We start from the raw sequence: 13,468 nt of genomic DNA, 5'->3' as shown, positions 1-13,468 counted from the left end.
TCTATTTATTTTATTTTATTTTATTTTTTTTTTAAAGATTTTATTTATTTATTTGACAGAGAGAAATCACAAGTAGACAGAGAGGCAGGCGGAGAGAGAGAGAGGGAAGCAGGCTCCCTGCTGAGCAGAGAGCCCGATGCGGAACTCGATCCCAGCACCCTGAGATCATGACCTGAGTCGAAGGCAGCGGCTTAACCCACTGAGCCACCCAGGCGCCCAAGATCTATTTATTTTAGAGAGAAAGAAAGAGAGCCTGTGAGCATGGGGAGAGGCAGAGAGAGAGAGAGACACACACACACACACACACACACACACACACACACACGGAGAAAAGCAAACTCCCTGCTGAGCACGGAACCTGATCCCACGATGCTGACATCATGACTTGAGCTGAAAGGGAGTCAGGCAATTAACTGACTGAGCCAACCAGGCACCTCTTAATACAATTTTCTTTTAAGGGCAAAGAGAGTTGTTCTCTTAAAACTACACAATTTGATCATGTTCTACTCCTCTCTAGAAGCTCCCTTTCAGGGTTATCTTCAGATTAGAATGTCTGAAAGTATGCATCAAGGCTTTCCAGCATTAATCTAGCTTACTTACCATTCCCTCTCCCAAACCCACCCTTTGTTTCTATCTATTAAGGGAAGTTTATCCTTTGGAAATTGTACCCTTCTCTCTGAAGCATAAGATTCACATTCTCAGGGCACCTGGGTGGCTCAGTGGGTTAAAGCCTCTGCCTTCGGCTCAGGTCATGGTCCCAGCATCCTGGAATCGAGCCCCACATCGGGCTCTCTGCTCAGCAGGGAGCCTGCTTCCCTTCCTCTCTCTGCCTGCCTCTCTACCTACTTGTGATCTCTGTCTATCAAATAAATAAATAAAATCTTAAAAAAAAAAAGATTCACATTCTCTGTGAAGTCTTTCTTGATAAACCTCATTTAGTTTGGTGTCAGCCCCTCACTGTCCTAACCGCCCCTCACCATCCATGTTTACAGACCTCTCCAGCATTTGAAATTTATTCTGCATGTTTTATGAGTCTGTTAATATGTAATTGTATACTTTCATTAACCTATTTTTTTTTCTTCTGACTCACCTTTTCAACTAGCCACCCCCTCAAGGAAGGCATTTGGTATCTTTTGAGCCTTTAATAAGCTACATATAAAGAGGAGCATGCACATCATCAGGGCAGATCAGGGAAGCCAGTTAGAATGGTGAACTGGAAAAAGACATCAAGAAAGTAGGTAAGGATAGAAGACAGAAAGATACTGCCCTGTATTGAGACCATCTGGTTACATGCTTATAAGTGGGTAACTGACAGGATCTTTCCCCTGAGGAGTATACTAAGGTCTTCCAGCAGCAAGGTGGTATACACATGCCTTGGATTAGGATACAATGACCAGTTCTGTAAAAGGAAGCAGTGGTCTTCAGCCCAATTTCAAACGCCTCCACTGATTCACTGACTGTCCGATTTTGAACATCTACCTTGATTCCCCAGTGTTTAATTCTATTTGCAAAATAGGTATTTTCAATTTTTTAACTCACTTTCTAACTGATCTCATCCAGCTCAATAGCTTTAAATACTTCTCTCTTGAATTTGAGACTCATAGACCTATTCACTTACACCATGTCTTCATTTGGATGTGTCTCTTGGGCATCTTAGACTTAATATAGCCAAAACCAAACCTTGATTCTCACCCCCTCAAGCTGCCTCCACCCTATTTCAGTAAATAGCAATTCCATCCTTCCAAAAACCCTGACTTTGACTTGTACCTCACACTTCATTTCCAATCTATCATCAATTCTGTTGCTCTACCTTCAAAATATATCTAGAATACAACTATTTCCCACCAACCCCCCACACACTATCTTGGTCTAGGCCTACATTATCTCCCACCCAGATTATCACAACAGTTTCTTAACTGTTCCCCTGGCTTCCATTCTCAACTCCTTATAGCCTGTCTATAAAGAGGCTAGCCTGCTCACTTCAAAAGGAAAGCCATACCATGTCACACCTTTACTTAAAATCCTCCACTGACTTCTCATTCTAAATAAGAACCAAAGTTCCTCATATGGAATTCAAAGCTCACTAGTTTTATTATACATCGCTTTGATCTCATCTTCTAACACACTCCCCCTTGTTTATTCAGCTCCAGCCACAAAAGGCTCCTTCCTGTCCCTGTCAACCACTTTACCTAATTAGCATTCTATCCCACCATCACTCATCACCAATCCTGCTTTATTTTCTAAAGAGCACCCACCATTACATAACATATTTATTTTTCATCTTGTTCCACCAGAATGCAAACTCCGTGACAGCAGAGGTGTTGTCTGTTCTGTTCATTGCTTTCCCCCAATACCTAGAACAGTGCTCCTCTATGTAGCAGTAATGATTTCTAGGTATGAAATTCAAAGGATTTTTCACTTCATTGGAGACAAGCAAGCAAACAAAAACCTATTTTGGTTGCTCAGACGATCTTAAAATAACCAAAATACTTCTAGAATGAAGCTAGATTCCACAGCATCCATCAGGAATTACAACTGTAGGAAATGATGAATGACAATGTTCAAATATGCAAGCCTTTCAGATGCATCAGAATCACAAGAACATGGCAAGAATCACGTGCCCAATTAAATGAATATTCTTGGTACATATTCACCAGCTTGTAAACAGATGTTGACCCTGAGCAGACTGTCCTGATGACTCTGCTAGGAAGAAAGGAGTGACATCACTGGAGAACCTCAAGGCATATGCTCAGGCAGGTGACACACACACACACACCGCCTAGGCTGTCATTGCTGAAATCCATGCTGACTGCCAAAGAAACCTGTCTTATGACCAACTCTCAGGGGAATTCTCCCAGCCTGACAATCACCTCTAACTCCTCTGCAGTTAAGGTTATGGGGTCTCTTTGTGATCAGGGCTATGTTACGCTCCTCAAATGCATATTTGTGATACCTTTTCTTGTTTAGTCAAATACTTATTCATGAAAAAAGGAAGGAAAGAGAATTTGTTTAAATTCAGTTTCTAGGTCCAAGACAACCTATTACGGCTGTCTCCAATACTGAACCCCCGCTTGTCATCAGTACTTCTCTCCACAGTCCCCTCAAGTTACTCTCTGTATTGTGCCCCCAACCTATTACCACCCTAAACAATACTCCCCAAACTGTCAATGCCCCAAACAGATTCCTTCTGCCATCACCAACCCCCAGAGACCCCTCTTCTGTCATTCATACCTCCAGAATTCCCGTCGCACCGAGACTTCCCTTAAGAAAGTCCACTATGAAAGAGCTATCCTATGAGCCATACCCCCAAACTCCTCTTCCTGTTACCAACGTCCACCGAGCCCCCCACTCCTGTTACCAGCTCCCGACAACATCCCCTTCCCAGTCACCAAAACCCTCAAAGACAGCCCTGTAGTGAACGTCATCATCCCCACTTCTCCGCGGTAGCCCCTCTTGGAGCCGTCTCCTGCCCCGCCCCTTTACGCGTGTCCCCGCCCCCCCGGCGCGCGGCCCAGTGAAAGGCGCCGGAAGCCCCGCCCCCGGCCGGTTGCTAGGCGCCGGCAGCCGGAAGTCCCGCCTGTCGTGTAGTCGCCGCCGCCGCCGCCGCTGCTGTCGTTGTTGTTGTGGTTGGTTCGCTGAGCTCCGCGGCTCCGAGAGCCGGCTGCATCCCTTCCCAGCCGCCGCCATGAAGTGGATGTTCAAGGAGGACCACTCGCTGGGTAAGGGCTCCTTGAGAGACCGGGTGGTGGGGGGTCAGGACGGTGGGTGGGCCCCCTCCCCCACTCGGGCCGCCTTGGGCTGGGCCGGGAGGGGCGGATGCCGCGCTCCGGCCTCGGGTCGCTGAGGCCTCGGCGCCCCAGGCGGCTGCCCACGGATCTTGTCCCGCCCTTCGCCCTTCTGCCGGGAGGCGGGGGCCGAGGGCCGAGGCCGCTGAGACACCGAACAAGGGCCCCGGGGCGTGCGCAGGTCGCTGGGGGAGGAGGGTTGGGGACCCGGGAACCTGAGGTCGGGCAGGAGCGACCATCAGCCGGTCTGTGTCTCCCACAGAACACAGATGTGTGGAATCTGCGAAGATCCGAGCGAAATATCCCGACCGGGTTCCGGTGAGTGCACTCCCCGCCCCCTCACCTCCCTGTCACCCCGTCGTTTAGGACTCGTGATAAGGCCCTGGGCCATTCAACAGTTGACAAGTTGAGGTTCCAGTCCCAGTTACAGTAGCAGACAGGCCAGACTGGGTTAGGGGTCTTCCGGGTCCGTGGCGTGAGGGGCTTGAGCTGGTGCTGTTCAGGGTGTCTCAGTGCTGAATCTCCTGATCTAGGCCAGCGAGCTGTCTGCAGCCTCTGGGCTCCCTCGCCAATTATGTAAGGAACGATGTTCTAGGACAGGGCAACAGGTCACTGCCACTTTGGGGAACAATCGTGGAGGAAGACTGTCACTTTGGTCTTAGAAGTGGTACTTTAGTCTCAGGACACTCATCCTTAACTTTGAGCCTCTATCTTTGCTTGACTTCTGGCTTCCTTTCCTCACCAAAAAATCTGAGAAGCCTCTGAGAACCCTTTCTCTCATTTCTCCTTAATCAGTAATAAGTATGATCCTATATTTCTTCTGTGGTAGGGGGTAAGTTTCTGTAATCCTTAACTGATTTTTAAAGGACATCCATGCCTGTCATTGTAGCTCATTGTTTGAACAATTCTTTTGAGGAGGGGTCAGGAGGGACACATTTGAAACCTAGTTCAGGGAGAAGCAACAGGCCAAATGAGGAGCTTGGTTCTTGGCTGTCTGGGATTGCCACTCATTCCTATTAGGCCATCCTTTCCCGTTTCCTGTGTTCCTTGGGGTCTTCTCCTCTGGTGTGAAGGCAGATCCATTCTAGGGTCCTGGAGTAACTGGCTGTAGATGAAACCGTTACCAGATAGTCTCAGTTCTGCCCGGACTAAATGTTGAAAAGCTTTGTAGTAAGGGCTGTGTTTCTCTTATGCTTGCTGAGATCCAGGATGATAAACATAATTGACCACAGAAAAGCACTTTCTGTTTCTGTATCATACGTTTATGACAGTTCTTAACCTCCAGAGTTCAGAGTTTGTGGTTTATTAAATCAGGGGCCTATTTTCCAGTGTTGTGCAGTTTCCCACCCACCTCCTTGCCCACATACTATTCATCAGCTCCCTGACAAGGCAAGGCTAAAAGAACGCAGGGCCAGAGCCTCACGTTAGAAATCCAGTCCTGATCTCTCTTTGCTTTCCTAGGTGATTGTGGAAAAAGTCTCAGGCTCTCAGATTGTTGACATTGACAAACGGAAGTATCTGGTTCCATCTGACATCACTGTGGCTCAGTTCATGTGGATCATCAGGAAAAGGATCCAGCTTCCTTCTGAAAAGGCAATCTTCCTGTTTGTGGATAAGACAGTCCCACAGTCCAGGTGAGAGGTGTTTACTGGCAGTGGCCATCTGCTTGGCTGTTTACAGAACTCTACATTTTGGAGGTCAGAAAACTCTTAGAGGTCCTGACTGAAAGTCTGGATTTTGTGCTCCCTGACATGAGGAGTTCAAGGAAAATGAAAAAGGGCTGTAGTGCGTGGGAATGTATTTTGGATCAAGAAAATAGAACAAGGTTGGACTTTAAAAAAAAAGAAAAACCTGAAATCTAGCCTCAGACCCTCACGAATCCTTTAAAAACAGTGGAGGATTTACTTAGGCTTAAGCCATCAGTAGAACTGAAACCTAAAATGAGGTTTTCTTCAAATGACCCATGAAATAAGTTTTTCCATTCTCCACTGGGAGCCTTTGGGCCCTGCTGAGGCTCAGCTCCAGTTAATCACCCTGCTGCTGGCTTTCCAGACCTAGTTCTGTGCCCCTGTGCAAGCCCATAGCTGCCTGATCCTCAGGTATGCTGGAATGGCTACTGTCCAGCAAAAATTCCCCAAGGTCTCTTTATAGACTTACACCTCCCTCGTCCCACCTGCTCCGACTGTCAGAGTCATTGGCCCCCGCCTTGCTCTAGCTGTTGTGCTGCCTGGAAGGTTTCTTTGGGATAACTTGGGGCCTGAATCTAGGCAGGGGCATTATACTTCTCTCCTTCTGTGTAGTTGACAACCCACCTCTAGTCCCCTGTGGGAAAAAGAAAATGGCCTGGCTCCTTCTGGATTCCTGGTGAGTCCTTGGCTATTACTGGTTGAGTACTAGCCTCTGAGCCAGATGTTAGGCCCTCTCCCCTGAGTGTGAGTTTCTGGCTGCTTCTCATCTTAGAGACCCAAACTAAGCCTAATTTGTTACCCCTCCAAAGTAGTACTTCTAAAAGCTAAGGCTTTCAGAATCCCAGGGAACGAGGCCCATATGGCCAAAATATGTTTCCTTTGAAAACCCTTGAAAGGTGTAAGCCAAATTCCAGTCCTTTTCTTAAGAAAAGTAGAGAGCTCTGGCTATTTTTTCGTCTGATTTTTGCTTTCCCAGTCTCAACTACATCCATTTCCTGTGTTTGGCAGAGAAGCAGGTTAGGGAAGAAATGAAATGCTCTGCCTGAGGAGGTAGGCCTTGGCCCTGACTGCTAGGTGCTGTTGGCCTACTACAGCTATAGTTTGGGAAGCTGCGGTGTTGGCAGAGGCAGTCTTGCCGCCTGTTGGAGCTCTTCCAGCTTTCCTTCCTGGGCCTGTAGGCTTCGTGGTGCTGGGTGCACTTTTCATCAGAGTTGGAAGCCGTGGGCATCTGTGGTCACACTCAGCTTCTCTCAAGGTGGTGGGGAAGTAAGTCCTCACTCCTTCACCCTGCTTCTGCAGAGTCTTGGCGACCCTGTTTTTCCTCCTTCCTGGAGGTGGCGTCTCAGTAGAGGAAGTAGGTGACTGACCTGTGGCATTGAATTTATTTTATCAATTCTGATCCCATGATACTTCTTAAAGGGAAGGCTTTTGGAGACATTGTTACTCTGATGGCTCCATGTTAATCTAGCAATTAAAATGGCTGCAGATTAGCAACTGCCCCCTCCCTCCATTATCCCTGAGCTATAAATAGAATTGGAAAGGAAAGTGATTGTCAGGGCAGCAGAGGCTGCTTCCTTTTCTCTCCCAGTCCCCTTTGCCTTTCCAGGCTGGTAAGAATCAACTCTAAAGCAGATGACACCAGTGACCCAAGTCAGGTTTTCAGAGAATGACTAACCAGGCTTCCTCTGCCCAGGTCTTTGACCTCAGTTAATGGCTTTCTTTCCCACACTTAATGCAGCAGTTTGGTTTTATTAAGAAAAATGGTTTCTAAACAAAAGTGGTGTGTGACATCATTGGGCTTTATGCAAATGCTGATCACCTGACGGCAGCACACACACAATCACACAGGGTCTCCCGTGAAAGCTGGTGTGTGACTCAACCCTGCCTTCTGCTCCCCAAGGCACTTCAGCAGCAGCCTCTTCTCAGCTCCTTCCAGCCTCCTTAGGGAGGTGTGGGGCCTCCTTTAACCTTCCACCAGGGCTTGCAGCCTTAGGAGAGTCTGGGGACACCGGAGTTGGGAAAGGGTGAATCCAGGCCTGCCGGAGGCCTCTCCCATCCTGTGACAGACAGAGCTGCGGGAGGCTCACGTGTGAGGTGGAGGCGAAGCAGAGGTAACTTCAGTTATTCTTGCCTTGCAGTGGAACTTTGGGAGAGTGTTCTGGAGCACAAGTGATTATCATGTAAAAATGTGGTGGTGATCGTATTTAGTGAGTATTAAATACTGATTCTAGAAATAGAGACCAAGGCAAGTCCCTGAGAGTTTTACTTCCTAAATTCTTTCTGAGTTCTATTTTTTTTAGAGCAGGGCTGGGGGAGGGAATCTTACTCAGCTCCCTTTTCCCATTTAGCATTGGAAAGCTGAATTCTCTGCCTAGGTTCCTGTATCCAGAATCAGCCCCAAAACAAAAGAATTGTGTCTTGGTGCAGACCGAGCTCGAGAAAGACTATCAGTGTACAGGCTTCCCAGTCATGGCATTAGGGGAGAACCCAGACCTGGCAATGGTATCTACGTTTTGGTCTTTGTTTAGAACACAGAGTCGTCTTGTTGATCCCCATTTAAAATAGAAACAGTAGTATGTTATTAAGTAAAATATCTCTAAGATGTGATAATTTGGGAATGTTAGTTACATTTGGAAACCGGTTTGTTTAATATTGTGGTGCTTAGTTGCTGCTTCGATTTTAAAGAGCTATTAAGTAAAAGTTGTGACATCTTACAGTCCATCCTTTATTTAGAAATGTGCTTAGGTTAAGCACTTTTGATCATTTCTAGGTAAATGTCTCTTCAAAGATTTATTCCCGCAGTAACAGAATAGGGTTTATTTATATCTGAGAAAAATCTGACGGAAGGAAGAGCCAGTAGTTAATTTTTATTTTTCAGAATGTTGGGAGCCTTTCTGGCTACATGACCTCTCACTTCGAGGTGGTTGCCTTTCCAGGGTCCACGGCAGTGGCCGTTGTCCTCCCACCTCACCCCTGCTGTCCTCCCCATCCTCCCCTGCTGGAAAGAGAGAAGTCCAGGTCCAGTGGAAGCACGTGGGCGCCAAAGCAGATGGGTGTCCAGGTGTGTGCCCGTCGGGCCAGCCAATTCCTGAGTCAGGCTGGAGCCCACGGCTTTCATGACCTAACCTTGGTTAGGGAGGTTCTACAGGGCTTAGGCACCCACACACTTCTATGTCAGCTGCCCCCGCGCATGTGCTCTCGAGTAGCTTAAAGCCAGTGTTTGCCCTCAGTAGCACGGCCGTTCCTGGATGGGGACCCTTCTGAAAGGTGCCGTTATTATTGGCTGGTTTGTCTGAATCTGGGTGACTCCGAATGGAGGGGTGAGTGACCATTTTTGCCGTCAGTTTAGGTTCATTGGACTCGGTTCTTCAGGGTCCCACCACACCTGAGATTGGTTCCGTGGCTTGACTCTGCCATTGGCTTTTCCCATCTCTTTCCTCATCAGACTCTCGAGTGTGGAAGGTGGCGGGCCTCCTGGTGCTCAGCCGCACCCTTCCAGGGTGAGTGGCTGTCCTTGCTGATGTCACAGTGGTGAGCTTTAGGGTCTGAGGTCATCTCTGTGTGTCTTCCTTAGCCAGTAACTTGGGCGGGATGCTGTGGAGGTGCAGCGTGGCCTGCAAGTTGTCGGGCCATCTCGCAGGCCTGTGCTGCCTTGCCCGACGGGCGCGTCGGAGCCGCCGGTACGAGCATCCTCGGGCATCCCGGCCGCGGCCTGCCCAGCGCTGCGGGGCTCGGGCTCTGTGGCCTCTGAGACGGAGGAACCTCCTCAGAGGCTTGTGGAACTTGTCCTAAACGGACAGGCCAGCCTCCTGTTGGGAGACTGTCTGCTAACTGGGGTCGCGTTTTGCCCCCCTGCACTTACATTTAACTCTTTAACGGGACTCAAAATGTAAACTGTGTTTGCGGCCAGCTCTATTTGGCTTCAGACCAAATTATTCGGCTCTGTATGTGTGCGGCCCGATCCTCTAAGAGCTATTTTGAAGTCCTACCGTAAGGTGTCTCGGTGTTCTCCTGCGGCACTCAGTGGCTCTCAGAATCGGGCATTCGGTCCCGGGCCGCTGAATGGAGTGTGCGGCAGCTGCCCGCCGTGAGTGTCGTCACTTTCCAAGTGCCTGCCCCAGGGCTGTCCTCCGCGTGTAACACGGTGCTGCTGCCAGCCGAGTCAGGTTTCCGACGAGGCTGCGCGACAGAAAAGGAGAACAGCAAGAGGACTCTTAGAGTCGTAGCACAACCAGCCGTTTGTCCCGTTACAGGAGCTGAAGGAGCGAGTTGTGAGACGCGGAGGCTGGCAGCGGCTGCCTTCCTCGGGCATCTGTTACAAATGTAGAATCTCGGGCTCCGCTCTGACCTCCCGAATCCAGAGAGGCGCTGGGAGCAGACGCGCGAGTGATTTCGGGCGCGCGTGTGCGTGTGTGTGCGTGTGTGAGCAGCTCTTTCTCAGGCGATCTGTGCAGAAGGTACAGGATGCCGACGTGAGGGCAGTAGGACAGATCTGCGTGTTCACTTGGAGGCGGCACGGCTAAGTGCGAAGCACGTGTCCTCGCGTGAATCATGTAACTTCCCTGTGTGTCATTTTTCTTATTGTCTCACTTCTGCTCTCTGTAAACTGTGGCTTGTGATCCCTGTGAGGGTGATGTTGCCTCCGAAGACTGCCGTGAGGATAAAAAGAATAAACTCAGAACAGTGCTTGGCACATAAGTGCTGTTATAGTTCGGAGGGTTATGATCCGCCTCTGCAGCAGCTGGGGCACAGGTTAAACAAATGTATAAGCTCAAGTTTTACTTAAAAGACAGTGCAGTTTTGAGACAGGCAGGAGCGAGAGCCACATGGTGACCGGCCTCCGCTCACACAGTCTCCAGGCCTGCCCTAGGCAGCCGGGGGCCCTTGTTCACCACAGGCCGAGTCTGGGGTGGGCCGCCGGTATTTACATAGATCCTCAGGTATTTCCTTTTTTTCTTTTCCCCCTAAGATTTTATTTATTTATTTGAGAGAGAGGGGGAGAGAATCTGAACCAGACTCCCCAGTGAGTACAGAGCCCGGCATGGGGCTCGATCCCATGACCATGAGATCACGGCCTGAGCCAAAACCAAGACTCGGACGCTCAGCCAGCTGAGCCACCCAGCCGAGCCACCCAGCCGCCCCTCCTCAAGTATTTCTAATTCAGCAGTGGGATTTGGATATGCACTGGGGCTTCTGTCCTGGGGCATTCCCAGCCAGCCGGGTGGTGGTCTTGAGAGAGGCGGCTACGTGTCAAGCCTTTGGCTGGTCGCTGGCTCCTCACGGCACTTGCCAATCACATGGCTCTTTTGAGCAAGGCAGACAAACGGAAGACAGATGGGACGCCTGACTGGCTCAGTCAGGTAGAGCCTGCAAATCTTGATCTCAGGATCCTGAGTTTAAGCCCCATGTTGCTTGCTTCACATAAGAAAAGCAAATACATTAAAAAGACAAGCACGGCTCCCTCTGGTAGAGAGACTGTTTTTTCCACCTGCTTCACCTGGAATCATCTTGGGCAGTTTAAAAACCTACTGATGCCTGGGCTTGAGCCTGGAGATGTCGCAGAGCTCCCCTGTGATTCTGTTGTAGAGCTGAGGCTGGGACTCACTGCTCTCAGGGGCCTCAAGTCCTCGTGTGCTCCAGGGCAGTGCTGTTGAGAAATGGTGCATGAGCCACATTTGTAATTTAAAATGTGTTCTAGTGCATTAAAAAGGAAACAGGTGAAGTGAATTGTAATATATTTTATGTATCCAGTATATCCAAAATGTCATTTCAACATATAATAAAAATTGAGATTTTTACATCCTTTTTTTCCCAGGCGGCTTGAAATCTTATGTATGTTTCACATGATGTTGTTACACAATGTAACAACACATTCCAGTTCAGACGGGTCTGAGCTTGCCGCCTGGAGCCAGCGGCTACGGTACCGGACAGCCAGACTGCAGGACATTTCCCTCCTCGCAGAAATAGCGCGTGTAGACAGTGCCGGGCCAGGGCGTCCTTATTTTACACATCCCAGGTTAGAGCTCGGGAGCACTGTGTTAGTTACCAGATGCTGGTGACAGGTCATTTGTATTCAGACTCCTCCGCCCTCATGTTGTTACTTAAGAATTCTCATCTGCCCACGCAGCCAGCCGGGCCAAGCTGGCAGTTGGGCAGGAAGAACAGGAAAGGAAAACCCCCCCTTGCTCCGTGCGGTTTATGTCCCCGTTTACATGGAGGTCTACGCAGCCCGCCGGGAGCTCGCCAGCAGAGTGGGGCAGTCCCAGTTGTACCAGCTTGCGGCCCTACCCTCCTCTGTCACCCCTTGGCCCTCGTTTTACTGAGTCCTGCTTATAAGCTGCTGTTGTGGCCTGTGCAGCTAGTGACCTGTGCCGTCTTTGGCTGGCTGTCAGACTGCTGTCTTACTGGTTCTCGGTGACCCCACGTGCGGGGGGCACACTGACGTTCAGCACACATCTGTGCCGCCTGCTGTTCTCATAGTGCAGTCACGTGGCCACAGCTCTCCTGGCTTCCCCGTGGTTCTAGTCTTAACTCTGGAGCCTGTACAACTCAGATCCGTGGCAGAGAACTAGATTCGGTCTCCTGTACGGCATGCATTCTGTTTTACCGCTTAGGAAAACCAGCTTTCCTGCCCACACATGTTTAGTTTCAGCAATTATCTATTTCTGGAGGGTTCTTAGGAGTTTTGGGCAGGGTTTCTTTGGATCCCAGATACAATCAGGGCTTTTTGCATTACATTTGAGGAAAATAACTTCTCTTTGATGGCACTGATGCTGATCGCAGGGGCATGAGGGTTTTGGTGGGGGAGCTTCCACAAGTTTGAACCCACTAATATTGATCATGTTAGGTACAGATTTTAAACCTTCACATAAGGAGGAGAAGCAAGCCCCATGTAGTTTCTTTATCTTGGTCCTTCACCCATGCAGGGATGGGCCTCTTAGGCTCTTAATTTTGCTTAGGTTTTATCTCCTGCCCTTGGCATCCAGAGAGCATTCAGGTGCTAACCAGGCAAGCCCACTCAAGGAGCCAGCACTGGCCTCTGAAGGAAGAATTAGGTGTGTGTGTGCGCGCGTGCGTGCCCGCCCGTGCGCACTGTGCATGGCCTTGCCGCAGGGCAGGAGGGTGGAGATTTGATTCTAGTCTTATTTACTGATTGCCAGGAGCCTAATTTATTTTAATCTTTCCTGGCTCCATTTCCTTTTGGTAACACGGATTGTTGGCACACAGCAGTGCTGAGATTGGAATTACTTTCACTTTCGTGATCTACCACCCAGGCAGAGTAACTGGTTCCAGCGGTTGCGGTCTGTCCCTTATCCTCAGATCATCTTTCTTCAAACACCCAGACTCAGAGACCAAACCCAATTCTCAATGTTGTTTTTTCTTTTCTTTCAAGCCTAACTATGGGACAGCTTTACGAGAAGGAAAAAGATGAAGATGGATTCTTGTATGTGGCCTACAGCGGAGAGAACACTTTTGGCTTCTGAGGGCCAGCGCTGGGCTAGGTGCACCGTTCCTGCTTGTGTATCTTGTAAATAGCCGGCCGTTTTCAGTTACCAGACCTCTTCACATAGACCTAAGTAGTGCATTTGTAACTGGATTTATTTCTTAATATATTGGAAGGTTTTGTTTCCTTAGATTAGTAAATTATCATACAGAGTTTTATTTTGAGTTTGCCTTTTTGTGCACTGTCCTCATGGCTGTACCCTCCAGGGAACCTGTTCTCTGAGGATCATTATTTAATGAAGATATTTCCATATTAAAGTGAGGTAGGTGGGGTATTAAAGTGAAAGGGAGGGAGATGATACATTTCTTCTGGATTATGTTTGAAGTGTTGAAGATGGCTAAGTATTAAAAGCACCCAAATTAAATCCTTAGCAATCAGACACTTGCTTCACTAGATTTTGCCAACTGCCAATCATGTTGGACTGAGCTAATCTGTTCCTCTTTCTGAAATATTAAGGTAAATAATTAACAATAAAACTTCCTCTTATAAAG

General features: G+C 48.8%; 2 protein-coding genes across 3 annotated transcripts in view; one reads left to right on the top strand and one right to left on the bottom strand.

The window, feature by feature from the left end:
• Positions 1-3,528: 3,528 nt before the first annotated feature.
• Positions 3,529-13,468, top strand: GABARAPL2 (GABA type A receptor associated protein like 2). The gene is made up of 4 exons (XM_082712311.1): positions 3,529-3,719; positions 4,048-4,103; positions 5,247-5,419; positions 12,867-13,468. Exons 1-4 carry the CDS (start codon positions 3,686-3,688, stop codon positions 12,955-12,957), a joined length of 354 nt encoding a protein of 117 aa, XP_082568437.1. The 5' UTR covers positions 3,529-3,685; the 3' UTR covers positions 12,958-13,468.
• Positions 8,178-13,468, bottom strand: part of ADAT1 (adenosine deaminase tRNA specific 1) — a 43,823-nt gene continuing 38,532 nt past the window's right edge. For both annotated transcript variants that reach the window (XR_014305934.1, XR_014305935.1), the window contains one exon: positions 8,178-9,652. The gene's annotated coding sequence lies outside the window, so the exon portion shown is untranslated. The remainder of the gene's footprint in view (positions 9,653-13,468) is intronic.

The sequence above is a fragment of the Mustela nivalis genome, assembly GCF_964662115.1.
Source record: "Mustela nivalis genome assembly, chromosome: 18".
Classification (NCBI taxonomy): Eukaryota; Metazoa; Chordata; class Mammalia; order Carnivora; family Mustelidae; genus Mustela; species Mustela nivalis.
This window is presented reverse-complemented; position numbering and strand designations above follow the sequence as displayed.

Bases quoted from the DNA above. Each gene is read 5' to 3' on its own strand.
- GABARAPL2 (XM_082712311.1), top strand. From the start codon at position 3,686: ATGAAGTGGATGTTCAAGGAGGACCACTCGCTGG. The intron at 3,720-4,047 runs GTAAGGGCTCCT...TGTCTCCCACAG, and splicing joins CAAGGAGGACCACTCGCTGG to AACACAGATGTGTGGAATCT. The intron at 5,420-12,866 runs GTGAGAGGTGTT...TTTTCTTTCAAG, and splicing joins AAGACAGTCCCACAGTCCAG to CCTAACTATGGGACAGCTTT.